This window comes from Gymnodraco acuticeps, unplaced genomic scaffold, assembly GCF_902827175.1.
Source record: "Gymnodraco acuticeps unplaced genomic scaffold, fGymAcu1.1, whole genome shotgun sequence".
Classification (NCBI taxonomy): domain Eukaryota; kingdom Metazoa; phylum Chordata; class Actinopteri; order Perciformes; family Bathydraconidae; genus Gymnodraco; species Gymnodraco acuticeps.
The window spans coordinates 4,025,155-4,046,393 of record NW_022990940.1 but is presented as its reverse complement, the minus strand read 5'-3'; the positions used below and the strand labels follow the sequence as shown (position 1 = coordinate 4,046,393).

Sequence of the window (21,239 nt, the reverse complement as noted above, 5' to 3'; positions counted from 1 at the left end):
CGCGCGTAAGGGATATCGAGGGCTTTTCCACTGATGTTTTAGGTATTAGAACAGATATACACCATAATTGTGTGTTGTTTTCTCAACAGGATGTGAAGTTCCTATTCACAGCACCGGATCACAAAGCCCCTTTTTCCTGGATTAGTCGAGCTTCAGAGTTTGTATGATGAGGCCGCAAGACATTTGCAACATTGTTGAGAGAGAAAACTCCCTGAAATCTCCAGTCATCTGTTGAGGGAATAGAGCCTGTTGAAATAATATCAGTTCAGCAGGGTAATTCTCCGGCACATACGTACGTCCCTACGCTGCAAAACCAAAACAGAAATGTTGCACTAATGAGTTACTTTGACGTTGAACTAAAACATCTCTGCCATGGTACTGTGCAGTGTAATATGACAGGGGCCTTGATAATCAGTTTACACTAAATCAATATAAAAAGTAATAGCAAAGTTAGGTTGATCCTGCATGAAACTGTGAAAATCCAAGAACGTCTGGATCAGGTTCCCATAAACACTTAACCTCAACAATGACGTCTGATTACATAGAAGGCAGGCGTTTTTGCTGCAGTCACTATCAAAAAATGAGATGCAGACCTTTTCCCAGCCAGTTCACGGATTTAAACAGGAGGCTTTCTGGTCATAATTGCTGCTGTAGCAAAGGGGAAAACCCCTAAATGGCCGTGTTTTTTTATGGTTTTGTGCCTGTTTTTGCCTGTAGAATATGTATGAATAATATCAAGTACACAAAGTGTTTTAATTTGTTCAATTTATCAAATCAAATCAAGTTTTATTTATATAGCACATTTATAAACGATTTTTGGTCGAGCCAAAGTGCTGTACATAAAATAAAATAGCCTACAGTAGAGACACTTTACAGCAAATACAACAGCACAGATTGTTCAGAATATCAGTATGAGAAAAACGACACCCTCTATCCTTAGACCCTCACATCGTACAAGGAAAAACATCCAGAGAAAACCCAGAGTTTAAGGGGAAAAAATGGGAGAAACCTCAGGGAGAGCAACAGAGGAGGGATCCCTCTCCCAGGACGGACAGACGTGCAATAGATGCCGTGTGAAAATCGAAGAGATAATACATTTTACAGTAGACCGAATGTTAGGAAATGCATGTGTCTGTAATAAGAAGATGAATCTACGAGGATGTCAGCTACAATCCTGTGGAAGCCATCAGGGAAGCAGCATGACGAGACCCAAGGCAGGACCGCAGAGACAGATTCAGCCACGACCCGAAGTCCACGACTTAATCCAGAACTCAGGATAGAGGATCCAAGACACAGGACTACAGCAAGAGGATCAGCCTCTTGAAGCTTTGGACAAAACAACCTCAACTCAAGTTTAACTAACTTGCTTTTCCAGGAGCTTTCGACTTTATCACTTTAAGGTCAATATAAATTGAAAGAATAGGGGATTGTGAATGACAACTTATCAAACTTAAGCCTGTGATACAATCTAAAGCTCCATAATGAGCGTAGTAATGTAAAATGTGTTTAGTAAAGTCTGTGAGTTGTTGTCAGCATACCGTCTATGTTTGCAGAAGTGTGCCTCTGAAGGGCTGTACCTAGATAATTATTGATCATTTAGTCTATCAACTAAATATTGAAGAAAAATGCCAAAATAAGCAAAGTAAATTAGTATTTTTTTTTATTGCGTTTTCACTCCAAATCCTAATCGTAAGTAGACAAATTAAGCAAAACCTTACATTTAGATATGAGCATGCCGTTTGACTAAATTTTTTTTAATCAAAAACAATCAATTAAACTTGGATAAGCACAAGCTTTGCCAAACCAAACCATTTTAAAATCATTAATAAAAACCTAGTATTATGATATCACATTTATGACGGTCATTGACTCATAAAACTAAATGCCTCCAAAGCACTACAAATGAATGAAACCACACATGAAATAATTTAAAAATTCATTTATTATTTCAGATTTTGTTCGCCTTTGTTATACAAAGATGTTAAATAACTTAAATACATTCTTACCAGTCATTTGTGATCTGTTTATACCTACAAGCTATACACATGAGGTAGAGGAAAATAATTTAGGGTTCCCATAAGACATGAATAAGTGAACATGGATGAAGCTTTGCTGGTGTAGTATCATCACAAAGAGCAATACATGGTTGATGTATTTTACAAGCACAGTACAAATCCTAACAAAAAGTACATGTAGATGCAAAGTGATCCAAAGGTTGTATGAACTAGTCCACGACGATGCAATCATGAGTTTATAATGCATTGTATGTTGATGGCCGACATTACAAAGTACTTTCACAAAAATAGTTGATTATACAAACAGATTTAATCCTATAAAAAAGATATTGTTGATGACTGTGATTGTGTTTGAATACTCTCAAAACTGTGTCATGATCGTGCGCATGAATAAAAGACGGCTAAAGTGAGTTTATTTCTAAATTTGTTAGGATTTGTTAGTGCTTAGATAACAGCGAATTATGAGATATGAAATGCAATATGTTCAAAGTATACACTGCTTCTCAAAGCCTCAACCCCAAAATTAGGAACAAACACCCAAAGGAAAAACAGAGTAAAAAATACAAGATATAAAATCAATTTAGACTTTGACGTTATTTACACTAAACACATGCTCATAATATATTTAAAAATAATTTATCTTTTTTTTTTTTCTACAAAACAGAATTTTATACATGATCCACTGACGACTCAACAGTGCAGAGTTTTGGATTTGAGAATATGGATGACTGCCCAACTGGCTGCTGCATCATGCTCCTTTTTTTTGGGCGAAATGTTTTGGGCCTATCTACAATCTATAAACAAACAAAAATGCACTCGGTGTGCATTTGGTATTCCTGTCATGCCTGTTTTGAATCCGCTCGATAGTGGAGAACCTCAGTGTGTTTAGGCGAAGGAGTGTGGACAACGCACACACCGAATGCTGTGGGAAGCAGGCATTTGTGCTTCAGGTCTCAGCATAGCTATTATGGTTTCCATATAGCGTGCAAAGTTCTATGTATATGTTTTGACCAGTCTTTATTTGGCATGCCTCCTCATATCAAAATGCTTGGAATTCATCTCCTCCGAACAAATATTCCATGCCAGGCTTTCTTCATAAAGCATGTCAAGGACGATGCTTTAATTTCTTAAAAATTCTGGTTATCATTTTTAAAGACTTAACCATCTCTTAAAAGTAAAAGCTACTTGTAAGTGTTTGTCGTGGTGCTGCATCGTTGATTACAATCTGTAATCGTCTTGTTAGAGCAGCTGTGTGTTTTTCCACAAAAGTCTCACCCTAACGTTTCTTAATGCTACCAATTTCAGTTTCAGTTGCTTGTGAGAGTTGAACATGTGCCTCACTTTTGTCATTATACCACAGGAGAAGAAACCGTTACTATTTACAATTTAAAGAAAAGAAAAAAAAATCTGCACTGCGCTGTATCCATAAATACAGATCTTAAAATACTTTAAAGGGCTTTGGGGCTTCAGTGCGTAAATGGCGCTATAATACAAAGCTGGGTCCCTCACTCAGTAGTTAATTCACACCAAGGCATATCTTATAGTATATAACGTAATGTTCTCAGAAGTGCTGAGAATACAATGAAATGTTATTGTCTGCATTGTTTGTGTGTTCAGAAACATTTCTCATGTAATTAAACCTTTGATAGTATGGTAAAGCAATAGTTTTGACATTTTGGAAAATAAGCTATTCTGCATTTTAGCTGAGAGTTAGATGAGAAGATCAATACTACTGTCACATATGTCAAGCTAATATGAAACTACCACCAGCAGCCAGTTAGCTAATTTTATTTTAGCTTAGCTTAAAGACTGACAACAGGGAGAAAAGGCTAGCCTGGCTCTGTGTGCAGGTAACAAAATCTACCAAACAGCATTTCTAAAGTTCACTGATTACAATGTTATGTATTGTGCTTCCAGACGTAATGCTGAACTAAGCTAACCAGCTAGCTGTGCCCTTAAGCATGAGACCAGTATCAATTACTAACTCTCAGCAAGAAAGTAAATAAGAGTATTTCCCAATTGTCAAACTATTGACCTAAATTGCCACTGTAGTTGCATGGCAGGGTTCATTCAGTATGCTGCATTGTGTCAACCGTGTCACCAAGCAACAATATAAAAAAACATATCAAGTTGTATTTATTAAGAACTTTACTCACTTCAGAGAAAAGATTGCTGATTTGCAAAACCCCAATGTTTGCATTTAGGCATTCATTGGCTGAACATTACACAAATATAAGTCATATAGAAAATATATTTATATAAGCAATGAGACTTATTTATCTTCACTTGAGCAACCTTGCAGAGACGTCAAGTTAGATTTATGTCTCAGTTGCCCCTCATTGTTTTAGACCGATGCAGCTCCCACTGGACGTGCTGCAGATCTATGTGTTGAATATGGCTCAATCAAATCACGGCAAGAGGACAGAAGGTTGTGACATGGTAGGGGGCTACAATCATCCAGTTTTCCGCAGTTTTCTTTACAACTTCAAAGAATAAAACGTTAAATAAAATAAATGGATTTAAGCTCCGCACAGCTCAACAATTTCTGATGTGAGTCACGCGCGGACCGTTTGCTGGTCCCCTGTTGCATTGGCTATAATAATATAATAAGGCCACTGTCATCTCCAACTTGGAAATTATATGTTTTTGGAATAATTCTTTCCTATTTTATCACAATAGTTTTAGTGGTCTAAGTTATTCCCTGAACATTGGTTCGCTCAAGGCCGAGAATAGCCTAAACTGACTGGTTTAGTTATTTTCTGTTAATGCATTTACTGACAACTTCATATTATATTACGACAACAAAATTGAAATGATTTTTTCTCCTGTGAAGAAGTAGTCCAAAAGGATCTATAAATTATCCACAGCGAAGGACAAAGTGTGCTGCTTTCCAAAGGGCCTTGTCAACATGAATCAAGAAGAAGAACGAGCGAGAACACACAAACAACATAACATTTGTGTGGTTAGTGGTTTTTTTTAACATAGTTAGATAAGTGGCTTGTATAATATCATTACAATATAACTTCATTTATGTACATACATATGCAAACACACAATGTGTGTGAGTGTAAATATGTGCGTGTAGAGTAAATCTTACACCCTGTCTTTTTTTTTTTTTTTTAGCAGTCTCTGAATATGGTTTCTATTGCCATAAAAGTCGTCATTCGAACCCCCCTCCCACCTCAATATCTATCACATGCTCACGTACAAACACACACATGTAAAGATTGACAAACAGACACACACATTTCATCTTTGGGCAAAACCCCAGAAACCAGTCTGTTGGGGTTACTGTCCTTGGGTTGGATCCTCATTTACTGGATGCTAATCTCTGTTTTCTTGTGAAAAGATGCAATTGGATTTTAGGAAATAAAAAGCTTTTCTCTTCAAGGCAAGCTGTGATATAAAAAAAAAGCTTGAGATGTTGACCCAGTTGTCTGAGAAGGTCATTTTGATCTGCAAAGCCCCGACATGGGGCTAAAGGACCTCTGTAACCAAACCCACAGAAATCCCTCAAAGTGCTAATTGCTTCTCCATCGGCTTGCTCCTTTTTTGTTAGCAGGACATTGTTCCGACAGTGTGAGCAAAACCTTGTTTGAGAACAAATCAGCCACTCCTTTTCAACACCACCATCTTTACTTGCTGATCATAGGGGCTGACAGGTCACAGGTTTACCCTTTGCAGGTATAGACCTCTTCTCTCTGTGTGCACTGCTTGCATTCGACATAGCAGCACCAGCGCACCTGGCACTGGCAGGGCCGAGTCACCTCCCTACTTTGAGTGTTATGGCCTCGACCGCAGCAGATAGCGTCACAGTTATTGTCTTTGTAGCACGTACGGGCCGCTGTGCCTGATGAGTACTTGCTGGGTCTACAAAAACTGGGCGAGTCCTCAATGTGAAGCAAGGTCATCGTGCGAGGGATCTGATCGTTCGGGCCAGGCAGAGGTGGAGGTGGAGGCGGCGGCTGTTGTTGCTGCTGCGGCTGCTCCTGCTGTTGCGGCTGCTGCTGCTGCCTCCGACCTGTGGCTATCTCTCCCTCCCCTGTGGCCTCATTGGTGGAGCTGCCAACCTTACTGCCGTTCTCGTAGAGCAGCTTCAGGTTTGCGCCAATCTCGTGGAAGGGCAGCAGCTGCCTCCAGCAGGTCCGGACGGTGCAGGAGCCGGAGACACCGTGGCATTTGCAAGTGATGTTTCCCTTGGTTATCTGGTTCAGAAACAATGACATATTGTTAACGGGCATGAAACATTAAAGCATGCCATGTCATTTAATGAGCCTTTTTTTGGGTAGCAGAATTTAAAAGAGCCAAATTACCCAAAGATGCTGACAATTACACTGTCGTGGTTTGGGGGTAATGTCACCATGGAAAATGATTACTATCAATATTACATTCACTGCTCTGTTTGATATCATGTTCAGACGGGAAAGCAAAGGCTTCACATATTGCATGTGAACAATTATTATTCTAATTCAAAAGGAGAACAATGTTACACTTTGTCTTAGCCTCCATATCAAAGAGCCAAAGAATAATACCTGGGATTGGGAAGCTGGATTGTTGTTATCATAACCGACATTTTGATCCAAGTCAATAATAGTAATCAGGATAAGTGATGGGAGGATTTGATGAGAAACACTCTCGAGTAGACAACCAATTCGGACAGCCATGGAAAAGAGTTGATAAACCAAATCTTCTAGTGTTGTAATTATATAATAAACTAGGGTCATGCAAACAGTTACAAATAAAAATAATAGTAGAAAAAGTCCTCTCAATATAAAATTGTACATAATTGCAAGTGAAACATGGGCATTTCGAGCAAAAGTGACCACAAGCACGTTACTTTAACACAACTTGACCTCTTAGTGGTCAGCCAAAGTTCCCTTCAGCATCAACCACAGAGTAAAAGCAGTGTGTGTGCGAAAATCAATGACAATAACACATTGTCTTAGCAGTTTGGATAGCATCTACAGTTATTTTTCTCAGACTGTGAAAGAGATCGGGAACAGGAAGCGCATATTCATCACACCAGCAGGTCAAGAAAATTTGATAGGTCAGCTTTTTAATGTCGGGGGGGATGCAGAGGCTAGCACATTCCAGCTCCGTCCTCCGTTTGGGAATTCATCCCGAACGACTGTGGTGTACCTCACTACATGTGCAAATCACCACGAAAAAAAGGAGCAAAAACAACGTTGTAAATCTTTTATCACAAATGAAATCTCCTCAGAGAGGGATTTTGGAGTGCCGAGCAGAAAAGGAAGAGTCTGCTTTGGCTTTGAGGAGAGTTTTGTATCTGCTAACATTTGGGAAGTGTGCCTCTGCTATAACTCATTTTGAAACCAAAAGGAAAATGGCTACAATATGAGAAAAAGCAACAGATTCCAGACCTTAAGTTTGCTTTGGCATGACAAACTAAAACCATTCACTACTTTTTTATTTTACTATTAAAAACACTTCCAAGATGAAAATGTTTGCATATTTGCTTATCACCAACAATTAAAGAATGTTGCCAAAGCACAAATGTGAGTCACTTACACTCTGTAATCTTGGAGGGAAACCAAATATTGACCAACTATAGCACTTTGAGTATTCACCAATATTAAAGTGGCAATTCATCTAATCAGTTTATCTTTTTTCCAAGTTTCTAGGAGATACATTTAACTTTACTGATTTGTCTGTATTACGTTATCACAGTTTTCCCACCATTAAAATGATTTGTGTGAGTTTGTTTGAATACTATCTGTGACTCCAAATAAACTCTGATCCCATTTGTCCTGGTTTGCCTCATGTGTATGGTATCTTACATTTCAGATTATGACTTTAATAAAAAGGCAAACAAGGAGTACTGTTGGTGAACATCTGTTAAAAAACGTATTTTGTATTGTTTCCTTTGAATGTTAACTCCCTTAAAAACACAGTTTTGGGAATCACAAAAGATAGGAAGAGCAGTCAAAATCAATGAAGCAGAGGCTAAGATATTTCATGAGTTCAATGAGTGACCACTTTCAGATAAAACTTATTTACTTCATTGATGATACAAAAACTGTCTCTTAATTCTCTTTTTAAGTAAGCCTTCTTCAGAGCCACATAAGACAATATACCACTGCTAAATCACCAGCTTACCTTAATGCCCACATTTGAGTTGTGCATGTCCACACGCGCGCGCAGGTCCTTATTGGAGCGTTTGCCCAGGAAGTCCCTAACAAACTTGTTTGCATATTTGATGTTGTCTCCGCAGCCTCCCCATTGCCAAGCCTTGCGGTTCTCCAGGTCCGGGGCCTCGTCACACGTGCAGCGCTCCATGCGTCCTGCGCTGCAAGCTTTTGCCATCGCATGGGTTAGTCCGGCCGAGGAGATGGCGTACAAGAAGGCTGTCTCTTTAAATCCTGGAAAAGACACATTGCACATTAACAAATGAGAGGCAGGACAAAAAGAAAAGATTCTAGTGCAACTTCTGTTTTTACATTTTAAGCACAGGAGTGTAAAATACAAAGATACTTCAGTTGTTTTTCTAGTTGTGCAATATTTGTGAGAGACAAAGTTTGTTTTACAAGTTCAAAAAGAGAAGGAAAGGGCATATATACCTCTCTTCAGTATGTTGGCTCTGTGGCGTCCCTCTAAGGGGCAGTTCCACCTCTCAAAGCGAAATTGGTAATGGCATTCTTGGGCGCTCATGGTGATGGCCTCCCTCAGGGTCTCTGCCACGCCCGGGTCTCGTCTGCACATCCTGCGCTGCTTCTTCTCCAGTTTGAGCCGGTCGCACAGCTTGTAGTGGGCCCTGCCCACGTTCTCCTCTGGTAGAGAGTTCAGTGGCAGGTTAGAAAACGGTTCATTACCTGTCAACCTGGAGGGAAAGATCACAGAGGCACTCCGTTAACACTCTGCACAGAGAGGGGGTGGATTCATCTTGATAAAAGGATGCTGACCTTCCTGGATAAACAATAAGAGTTGCAAAGATTTACTACATAAACAGCTGGGGCATATAATACTCAGAAGTTTGGTTAATGTTCAAATGATTTCCGCTGTTCAGTGGTTAATGTTCAGGGGAAATCAGCATTTGCTCGAGATTGAGATCAACCTCCAGCACAGGCGTGTCTGTGTATAGAGCAAATTCTCCAAAGAGGTAGATGAGTTCTTACTTTTCATAAGAAGTTCCTGACACTGTTTTGTCCCCATTTTAGACTTCACACAGTAATGAAGTCAAAGACTAGCAACTCACTACCTAATGTGTTGAGAATTTAGGATTGAGATTATACATTTTATACGTAAGAAAGCATTCAGTTTGTGTGGGGACATGTTCTAAACAATGGCACGCGACGAATGTGACAGTCATACCACAAGCATGTGAAACAGTAGCCAGCGAATACTTGGTTTAATATTTATATCGTGTCCTAAGGGGGGGGATGTCACTCACAGCAGTGTTGTATAGATTTAAACATGATCACACAGCAGGATTTACACTCTCATTATAGAAGCCCCATAACAAAAGCGCAGTATTCAGGACCTTAAAGCTGCGATCCATTTGAAATATAACAAGCAGGAGATTCAGTTCTAAACACGGTATGGAGAACATGTGGTAGACTTGCTAGACTCCTTTCGTCAGTTTATTTAAGGGAAGCGTATATAAAACACACAAAGCGAGAACTGCCACATAGCTGGCAAAACCGACGACCAACGTTCTGAGGTTGTGATGGGGAGAGCAGAGCATTACTTTCATAAACACACACAGGGGACATGACTGTCAGCCTGTGACCATTTTGGTCACACCATCTGACAGGATTGGCAACGTAGTTGTTCATTATGTGGAATTCCTGGCCTCTTTAACACCCTTAAAGTGAAACTGAAGAATAAATGGATTTACAGAACTCACAAAAGCACACGACATCTAGCCAACGTGCCTTTGCAGACAGACACTAAAAGGACACTTTTGTGTATGGATGGACACATTATCTAATGCTGAACTAATAAAAAATGAAGGACTTCTACTTTTTCCTTTTTTATAATAAAGTGTTCACTTTTTATCTTTTTAAAAAGAAAATAATAATCGAAGTACCCAATTTTACTAGTGTCTCTACAGATACATTTCATAGATAAAAGAAGTGATAAAGCCAACGAAATACATAGTTGAAATCCTTTTGTGCATGTAAAAAGGGGTGAAACAACAGCAAACAGGAAATCTGCCTCATGTTTGGATTGAGCAACCACTGTGAAAGAAAATGTGTCTGTGCAGAGCACCTGCTGGCTGTCCACACCAGTTTAGTTAATCCAGCATAACTGTTGATAAGTGATCTACATTACTTACATTTTTGACTTCATTATTGTTTTTCTGAGAGGATTCTGACACCACTCATATTCACTTCAGCCTCTAGCAGAAGGTCACAGGAGATCTTCAACAAGAGCATGTTTTAATATGTCCAACAACTGACTGAAATGTTTCCCCTCGAGACAATACAAATGGACATAATAGTTCACATATGGTATATGATATTGTCTTTAAGATACACTCACGGCCTGGTTAAAAATCCAAGCAGTCAAATCAAGAAGGATCAGGATTTGCTTTCACATTGGGTCAAATGGTTTCCTTTTTACAAAGTGTGTTTGCCTTTCCTTTACTTGTCTGACAGCTATGAATTTTCAAATGGAAACCTGGCAAGCTGCGTCTTGACAGAGATTGCTCTCCCAACACACTTAGAGAATTAAAAAAATGTATGGTTTGAGGCGTACAGAGCGTAGCGTACCCAATGCACGAAATTGTCTCGCTGTGAATATCATGTTCCTCTTACGTGTCTGATGCTTTGTTAAAATCCACGTTGCCAAAAATGCCAAGAAAACATATTCAAAGTGCCAAAAGAAACAGTTCCAGCTGACCCGGTATGTTACATATGACTGACAACCGTTCCACAACAAGCACGTTCTATGGCGAGCAAGCAGTCAGGGATTGAATGATGGCGCCACGTGGAGTACCTGCCCAAGTTAATTTGAAACACCAGTGGGAAATTAAAAACCATGTGAATTTCAAGAAATATTGTAAATTCAAACCAGGAGCCAGTGTGCTATTACACGTCTGCAACTTGAAAAAAACAATTGACACGTGTATTAAACTTAGAAAATAGATCCAACCAACAAATGATGTTCTTATTTACTCAATACCACCAGCATGATGTGCACATTCCTTGGTAAGGCATGCATACTGTAATAACTCATATCAGCGTCAGATCTTCCGAAAGCACAAACGCCTGCCAAAACAAGAGACCATTAGAGTGACAGGCCTTAACTCTCTGTGTGACGTCCGCCTGTTAAAGACAAGAAGATGGTCTGAGAGGAGCTGGAGGGAGGCCAAAGAAGACATGACACTGATCTCAGTGCTACCGTGTTTGCAGCTTGCATATTTCTAGTTGCAAAGACAGCTTGCATGGAGGGAAGAGATTTGAGAGCGGAGAAACACTACATATGTTTCTCCAGAGAATAAACTCCTGGCCATGACTCGCTTTTGTGCAATCAAATAGTATCACAGATGTACACTGATTTCATTGTCTCCGTCTATACAATATCTTATTCTGGATGCCATTTTTTGATGTTCAGAAGATTAAAAGCTGGGTTCACGTCAATCATTCCTCTTGAATTCAACATTATTGGAAATTAAAGATCATATTTTCCATGTCCCCTGCTGTCACACAAAAGGCCACACATTCCAATATGGTGATCTGCAGAAAAAAATGAAATATCTCTCTGCTGTTTGCTGAGAAATGAACTCATTCAACTCACTGAGAGGAAAAGACAGCACAGGGGCTGGATCTCAAATCATTACAAATCTGAACTTTAAATCTTCGGTCAAAAGGAAATAATTTGTGTCATGAGAGACTTTAGAGATTTATTATTTCCGTACTCCACCAGACAAGCCTACATTTTCCTTGATTACGACATTAATTTGTGAGTTTTCCCATCATGATGAGTATGTTTAAGGGAAACGGGGAAAGGGAAACGTCATCTTTAACAACTCTCTTTTAAATATAGGGAACCGCTTTCTAATTATGGATAATTTATTGTTACAAATGGCTATAATAAGGGTTAATCAATTATTTACTATAGCTTCCCATGAATTGACTCATTGTGGGTTATTAAATGTCAGAAAAACAGTAAAGGAGCTCCTGGCCATGTCTTAAATAAGGTGGTTCTGTCCAAACATTTGACCCATTTCAAAAGATGTATATCGGCACAATCAGAGCGTTATTGCTCAAAATATAAAATACCAAATAGAAAACGTAATTTATCCCGGCCTGGCAATGCTACATTTGTCTGATAATTAATATATAAAGAATTATCTACTACCAAGGTCTAAGGCAGGGATTGGTTGCATCTTATAAACCCTTTTAAAAAGCGTGCAATAATAGAAGCAACACAAACATAGCCATAAGTGACTTACATGCTATCACTGCCACACTGAGTAAAATCATGTAACTCTTTGTTTTCACATCATGGACCATTTTCTGTAGGTGTTTTTGTTTGACGTGTTGTTTAAGGTGTTGGCACAGCAACACCAATCACGCGTGGAATACAACACCAACATATAAAAGTCATTATTATCCTATGTGAGGTCGGATTCTTGCTGATGTTTGCTCAGCTTTGCCTTTTCCATTTACACACTTGCCTCTACACACTCCTCACAGACAACACTGACCCACTCTCACGCAGCGCCTCCTCCACTGTCTTTCACTTAGTAACACCGGCATTTATTTAGTCCTTTCTCTTTCCCTTTCAGCACCTCCCATTGCCCGTGACATTTACTTTATATACATTTTCCAATGCAGTGGGTTGAGGGAAAACAGCTCGTTTCACACCGTGGAGCCTCAGAGTCGATCCCTCGAGGAAATCATTGACTAGCGCTAAAGTTCGCCATCAGCACTACCTCTCCGGCTTTACATTACAGGCCTGCAGTGACCCCCAGCTGGTAAATCTGCTCGTTCTTCTCTGGTTTGGTATGTAAGTTATGTATGTATGTTAAGATGGTGTAATAGTACCTAGAACTTACTATCTCTTACGTTTGCTTGTTAAGGCCTAAATGCTGATCTGCTATGTGTACAGGGTACAAACACACATGACTTTGTGCGCTGCTGTTATCCATTGACTCACACAAACATAAACAATGTAAAGGCAGCTCAGTCCATGTGGTATAGATTAATCTCAGGAGGATAAAGCAATCCACACAGCACTAACTTGTGTACGATCACTGACATTCTGTGTAGAGCGAACATTTTGAAAATAATACGCCGAGTTACCAAAGCAAACATTTTTCTGGCAGATTGCTATTTTTCAGATTTTGAAATAAGAAAACAGAAAAGAGTTGTTGGCGATTGTCAACCAGTGTCTGTTTATCATCTTCACTCTACAGTTGCTGGCTTCATTTGTGTATATAGTTACAATATAGACATGTGTGTGCATGCGTGCATGTGCACTTGCATATAGGCACTTACTACCTTAAGTCAACACCCACAGGAGTCAGTCGTGGCTGAACGCGTCCAGGCAGAAAAGCAAAAAAGCCACAGCTTCTCCATCAGCCTGAACTTGCAGGTTGTGTGGTCTGGTGTCTCCTAGATCACAACTTACCCCCCTCCTCCTTCTCCTTCTCCTTCTTTTTCCCTCGTCTCCAAACTTTCCCTTTTCCCACTGGTCAATTACTCTAAACGAATGCCAATCATTCTGTCCAGCTGTTGGCTCAAAACAAAGCCTCCTGTAGACAAAACCACTGCTGTCTGGGACGTAACCTGCACAAGACAATGACAGACATGAACATGTGTCCTGGAACAGTTCAGCTGTCATGAAGACAAACTACCATGCTCACCTGAGATTACTCTGTACATATCTTTAAAAATCAAACATTTTGTTTTTGTAAGAAATTAAACCCGCCAGTGCAGATCTCCTTTTTTCTCTTTTACAATTGACTCCTGCCTCAGTGTTTAAAATGCTCTTTTTTGGTAGAAAAAAGTGTCTGCTTTTCTCAGAAATGTTGGATGAACTTCAGACCACCCTGCCCAAGTCCCATCTGGTGTATCACAGCGCAGGCTATGCCAGAGGTTGTAGGAATGTGAATGTGTGTGGTGTTTTCCCTCTGGCCCACTCTAACTATAGCTGACAATGTGCTCCACAGCTTAAACTTGAATAATTGAAGAAACCATGAATCAGTGTCAAATGACTCTCCGGTACATGGAGTTTCCAGGCTATTGTCCACCTCCAAGACGTTTATAAGAGACAAAATCCTGCACAGGACTCATATCATTTCTCCCCAACAGCTAAAGTGACACTGTTAGTTGCCCAAGTCTTTAAAAACAGAAATAGGGGAAAGAGTAAATGGTTATGTATGAGGCTAAGATAAGATGAGTTGAAAGTACTGGGTGTTGGGACTACTCCTAACAAGCTGTGGCTGACACAGTACAGTAACATGACAAAACGACTTTGAAAACAAAGTGGTACTGGCCTGGGACTTAGTAAGTCATTAATAGTTGAGTAATGAGCCTTTCTGCGTAGTGGGGATGCTATGCAACGTCTAGAAGCACAGCTATTCACAGTGTGAGGGGGGAAAGTCCACTATCTTGAATGACTTCACAGGATATGACCAAATGTTATATCATCTGCTGTCCCTTCTGGTCATTTACAACCCACATAAATTGTGTCAGACTACTCCCACTAATTGACTGATTGGGTAGAGTTCCTGCTCAACTCTCTTGATATTTTAAATGTGAATGACGATGCATCAGGCTTATTTTATTTTAAGTCAATGTATTCTCAGTTAGCTTTTCCTCTCAAAAAGTTGCACCACTCTAAAATATGTTTGTTTCAATTCATAAAAAAAGGGGAAAAGTTACTGTTGAGCCTAATTTTTAATCCGCAGCTGTTAATGCGAGCGCTGGTAGCTAAGCAGTATGACTACGGGACTTGGGTTTGGGAATGGGAGTGTGGGGCATGGTAAGAGGTTTAACTGCTATGTGAGAACTCAAGGCTTCTAAGGTCAGCAGCTCAGTTATAGTCACTGTGTGACTGGCACAGATTGGGCGTGCAGCAGTGTCCGCATGACTCCCCTGTTCTAGCCTACACCATGGCACAGAGCAGCCCTGTACCAGCGCACCGACGCACCAAACACGTTCAGGCACACATACTGTACTTAGCTCTCACCGGTTCGCACATGCAGACACAAGACCCAGACTATGGTAATTTGGCGAGAGACTGTTAGTTTGACTACGAACTGTTAAGCAGACAATTTCAAGTGTTCAATGGAAATATCAGGTTTGTTAATTCCTTATGCACTGGGCTAAAGGCACTCCTTGAATAAACCGAGCATGCAAAGTCAAACCGCAAAATCCAAAACAAAACACTTGGTGTTTTGAATCACTTATGCCTCAGTAAATACAGTGGCTGAGTTCATTAGCGGTTATTTACTCTTCTGAAAGATTAGTTGTTTCCTACAAGACCTACAGAACCCAAATGCAAAACAAAAGTGCAACATGTCATTGTTTTTAATCTGAATTATTCAATCTCAAACACTGACAGTAATTTGCAAGCCAAAGACGGAAATGTATGTTAATTTGACTCATCTTACAAATATTCCCCAGTAGCATGCGTTTCTGTGCATGTACACACAGCTCATTTATCGCCTGGAGTGAAAGAGTTTTAATCTTTACAACTGACTGATGAGTTAAGCTGCAGCAACCATTTCATGCAAATGGGGCCATTTTCACCGTGTAGCAAAAGTACTGCACATTACAGTCAGTGTTCATCTGACTACGTCCATTCTCAAACTAGTTCTCAGGCTGTATGAATAAATATGCCTTTTGGGACAAACCTTAGTCTATTCAATTACACCCATTTGGCAAACATTGAATGCCGTACCTGAGTATCTGAGTGCACGTCAGGTCAGGCTTCTATATCATTGTGTTTATGTAAGATGAACGTCCTGATAAAAGTGCAGTAAAATTCTAAACATGCGGTTTTGAACAGGTATGGTCAACTTCCTTTCATCCTTTATGAAATTATGAATCTTTGAAAACTGGAATGTGAGATTAAAAACAAAGATTAAATGTTGGCTGTAGAAAGTTTGAAACTGTGAAAGTTGACATCGAAAAATGCACGGATATTTTATAAGGCTAAAGCCTTAAGTAAGGGTTGTCAATCTACTAATCTTGGCACATGTGAAGCGCCATGTCTCTCCTATCCCCACAAACCAAGCAGAGAAAACGCCTGTGGTCAAGGATGGAAAACACAGGACATAGCGGTTACGCTAACTAGCATCATCTCATCAATGCCTGACCACTAAAATATCTTGAGTCTATATTAGTTTTCCTGTTTAGCAAATTGCCCATGTCTACAGCTCCATCTGTAAAAATCATCATGCGTTACCAACAACACTTCAACAGGAGTTTCCCTACCATATCTTCTGACTATCCACCAATGACGTGCACAGCTCCCTGGTGGGAAAGCCCTTTAAAATCAAAAATATCTCAGCTGTGGTTTTCTCTGCATGCTGATGACACCAACACTGTTGTTTTTAGGATGTGAGCAAGCCAAGCACAATTTAAAAGCCTTACCAAACCAAGAAATATTCAAAATATTCAGAAGAACCATGGTATTATACAATATGAGCCCCATAACAACCCACTACAGGCACCACTGAAACCTCCATAACAATATGTGTACCACTGCAATTTTTGGAATCAACAGTAGGCTGTGCATTAGTTAGGAGAATAAGTAATATAGAGAGGGGAATTTCTGCTTCTTAAGCTGAATTTCAAACACACTTTGCACATGTCATGAAGGTTGACCACATCTAAGCGTACATCAACTTTTTCTCTTCCTGAATATTTTTTACACAGACTTGGCTGCCTTTACATTTGATGTTTTCTTATTTAATTTCCCACTCTCCTACTGTTACACAAAAAGGTTACAAAGTGCTGATTGAGGCCCATCCTGCACTCTCAGAAGGTGCTGCACCACCATGTGGCATCCACAGGAATAGCAGGCCTCTCAAGAGGGATGTTATAGAGCAGAACACTGAAAGCAAAGCATGGCTTAGCTCAAATCCAGATGTATCAAACAAAAATATAAAGAAAACAAAGCTCTCTCTTTTCAGAGGCCATGCGGTCTGTTATCTAAGCCTCCAGGTTTGCGTGATCTCACCACGCTACATGGTCACAGCGCTAGAGCTGAGAGAATCCTATCTTCTAGGCTCACAGTAAAGTGATACCCTTTGAGGTGTGGCTGTAGCCACAGGATATCCTATGAAGTTGGGAAATCCCTCTATCAACGGGGCTCCCCGCCCTTGCTGCACGTCAGGGCTAATCAGTCCTTAAGGCCTGGTAATGAGACGCCCGCCACCACTGTCTGCCAGGCATCGCCAGTCTGAGCCCACACTAACTCTGCTGCTCCTAATGAGTGGTAATCACCCAGCAGCTCCCCACAAACCACTGTAGTGATGCCGGCACGCACATGAGGCAGGCAACCAGAAGACAGGAGGGGAGAGAGAGGAGGGAACCGAATGAAATGTTTACATGGAGTCACTTAAAAAACAACTTCAAACAACTTGAAGAAATATGGCTCCTTTAAAACTTTAAAACGCACTTCTGTTTGATACACATCAGGAATTAATTCAGCAATGTGATAAAAAACCTTGTACAGCTGCAAACTGAAAAATCACTCCTCAGTAAATGTACACACATCCCAATAGTTACCATGTTGTTTTTGGCATACTGCCTGACTTAATGGAGCGCTGAAAACAATAAGACCATCTGAAAGAGCATCAGCTCTCTTTCAGGAACAAACTGATGATAGGAGGGTTTAAGGATATTACAGTTATCAAACAGCAAGTAGGAGCAACACTATATTTGCTTCTTCCGGTGGTTGCGGTGCCTCTTATATTGTTAAATCAGAGAGGCAGTTGCATGACTGTGGGCAACCTTCCTGTATATGTCGCACATGAACTAAATAAAAACAAACTCTTGACTAAGTGTTAGGACTCGCATTCAGCACAGTTTACAAGACCACAGAATGACATGCCTTTACCAAAATTCAAATGTAAACCAACACAGTTGTCTCAGAGAGCCCTTTGAGCCCAGAAGGGTCAACTGAGAAAACAAATGACTTCCTTCTCTGACAGATTACACTATATCTCATCAAGGTGCTGTAACCTATTACAGTAAGTCAGGTAACGAAAGTTAAGTCAGGATCTCTGAATCAAACTCTAATGATAACGGATTTAGCAGAACCAGCACCTGCCACAACAGGCTGAGGGAAAGAAAATGAGTGCTCACATTCTTGTGGCAAAGGATGACAATTTAAGCGGGTGCTTGACTACGCCAGGAATCCCACCCCACCCTCGACTGCGCAGACTATGGGCAGGAGAGATTGTGTTTATGTTACACTTACGCTCCACCGCACTCTGGAAATTGGGTATGCAACATTGACCCTCTATTTTGAGTAAATCAGTACTCAAGAGGCCCTAGGATGCCTCACGCTCATGGAATATTTATTTGAACAGGTTTGTGTTTGTGTGTCCCAAAGTCGAGCAGGACTTTGCCGGAGTGTCACTGGTGTCGGGTTTCTGGGAAATTGGCCACTGGGCAGTCACATTATGTATCTGTGTCACCTGTGCAGGCTCTTTCAGTATGTTTCATGTTCCTCAGCTGCAGGGCTAAATCATTCACTGACACTCATTCATATTCCCTCCTCAGCGAGCCGTGGAATAATAAATCTGGAGTATCGTAATACCACATGTCTCGCTGCACTACACAGGCCACAGCAAGAGAACAGACTGACAGAGAGAATTGAAAACAAGTGCTAACTGAATAAGTAAATATGCATTACCATTAGGACCATTAAGCCGGATGTAAGTGCCAATTTGGCACGTCAACCTTAATACACACTGCCTGCCAAGGGTGACACTGCTACAGGGAGGGAGACAGAAACAGAGAGGAGGGTTATATTTGTCCTTCTAATGCAACTTTGGAGCAGAAACCGAAGACAGAGACAGAGAAAGTACTTGGTATGTGCGTTAGCATTACAGATGATGACGTTTTACTGAGAAGGGCTGTGATATTTCCACCATACAAGCTATTACAGGTGCTGTACAGCATGTTTACATCACCCAGATATGTGCCAAGACCTCAGTGCAACACCCAAGAGAACAACATTTACTCAGACGCGCTACAAACTGTGTCACAACTACAACAATCTGGTTGATTCAGACAGGTATCTAGAAGAAAAAGCAAGAATTCCCAACATTGTTGTTCTTTTCATATTTTTTTAACTTTACAGAGTCTTACCCCAAATCAGGAAAGCCTATACAGCCCGTAGGAGTTAAGGTCAACAGGTCTAACACACAAGTCTAACGGGCCCTTAGGGGACACTTCCTGTGCTCTCTTGCAGATTCACAACATTTCCCAGATCAACTAACACTCCTGGATCCAGCACAACACCCATACCTATCATAAATTTGACTCTGCTGGAAAGGCTTCGATTGTCATCACTGCACAGTCACAGCAATTTGTCTCTGAGCACGTCTGCACTGTTTTCATCCAAGGGTAGCAGTAACAACACCCATCAACACGGATATTTGTAGATACTACGGAAAAGCACCAAGATCTTGCTTGGGTTTTTAGTTTGACCTGCCACCTTACTACATTTTGTTCTGTCAGTTTTTAAAGATGTGGTGTCTTTTGGGGGATTGTGGGATCAAGACAGGTGAAACATGGCTGCTCTCACACCTGACAACATCCTGACTTCATTTGAACGACATTTGCTTCCCTGCAGGGTAATGGTCGTATTTAACTAAAACAGTAAAAAGAAAACTAAAAGTGCAAGATCATGGGAGCAGGTAAACAGGAGTTCAGTGCATTAGTAGGCACTCTGAAGTGGAGGTCATAGTGGGCTACACCAAAAATGCAAGGCGTTTCCTGAGAATGACTTACTTTGAAATATACACCCCTGTGTTCTTCCTAAATTAAACATTATTGTGAATATGACATGATTTATGAAACCCTTAATTTGTTGGTTTCATTTCCTAACACGTGTTCCAAGTGTGTTTTAAAGCTGATGGAGGCAGCAGAAGAGAGAAAAAAGCCTGCCAGAATTGGGTGATGTTTATGCTGGATGGGGGAATTTTTCTGTGCAAGCTGAGCAGACGTTTCGGCCACCAGTTCAGTCAGATTGCTTTATTGTTACCAGCTGTGGAGTCTGAGGCATATACACTCACCTTTCACTCCGCGGTTGTTTTCAGAGTCGACTAAGGATATGATTTTACAAGTGTTTCAGCAAAAATAATCACTCGACCACTACCTGCCATTCAACGCGCCAGGGGTTACATTACACTGGGCGCTGGCTCAATTGTCACGGAGAGAATGGGGTGAGCTCTCCTCGGCCAACATTACGCCGAGGCTGCGTATAGCTACCTGTTATAGATGCTGTGTCAATGGTCTTTCTAAGATACTCTCTGACCCTGCTTGTCACACAAAAATGTAATTGTCAGCAGCTCCAGTGAGGCCAAATCATGTGCTGACAACATGCTGCAGCCACCAGCTGCGAGGCCGCTGAGGGCTGCGCAACCGCGGCCAAATGACACCTCGCTGACCCGCTGATAGTAATGCAATCAAAACAACTTATAAAACAAATCAAAGTTGGTTAGGCATGTTTTTAGTTGCAGAATCTCTCAAGAAACCTCAATGAACTGTTTCAGCGGGGTTTAAAGTTAAAGATATAAAGTTGTTACCTGCTTTTAGGAATCAATCAAATCAATGAAAGCAGCATCATGGACATACTATAGTGTCTGTTAGTCCTTACCCAAAATAAGCTGCGGTTGGTCCAGGCAAGTTGAGAAGATACACTATGACTGTGAACGATAACCATCCCAGGAGTAGGTGTCCATCCAGCATTTTGCTGCGGCTCCAGGGCAGATCATTTCGTTTCTCCTGAGTAGCTGTGTAAAATCCCTTCTTGAACGTTCAACACTTCTTATACAGAGAGGAGCTGCGCTGCGCTCCTCCCATCAGCAGAGGAAAGAGAGAGAGGGGGAGAGAGCGAGTAATATGGCAATACATACAGAGTTGAGCTGATTCACAATTCACTCTCAGGTTTCAGAGAGATAAATCTTCCCAGTTGCCTTCATTTATGATTGGCACTACAGTGGGCGTTTTAAACACCATATCGTCAGTGTTTGTGCAGACTGAGGTCAGTATGAGCTGGCCTGTATAT

General features: G+C 40.7%; 1 protein-coding gene across 1 annotated transcript; it reads right to left on the bottom strand.

Moving 5' to 3' along the window:
- Positions 1-1,924: 1,924 nt before the first annotated feature.
- Positions 1,925-20,965, bottom strand: wnt9a (wingless-type MMTV integration site family, member 9A). The gene is made up of 4 exons (XM_034234458.1): positions 20,829-20,965; positions 8,594-8,853; positions 8,133-8,395; positions 1,925-6,220 (listed from the first exon to the last, which is right to left on the bottom strand). Exons 1-4 carry the CDS (start codon positions 20,918-20,920, stop codon positions 5,687-5,689), a joined length of 1,149 nt encoding a protein of 382 aa, XP_034090349.1. The 5' UTR covers positions 20,921-20,965; the 3' UTR covers positions 1,925-5,686.
- Between the last annotated feature and the right edge of the window lie 274 nt (positions 20,966-21,239).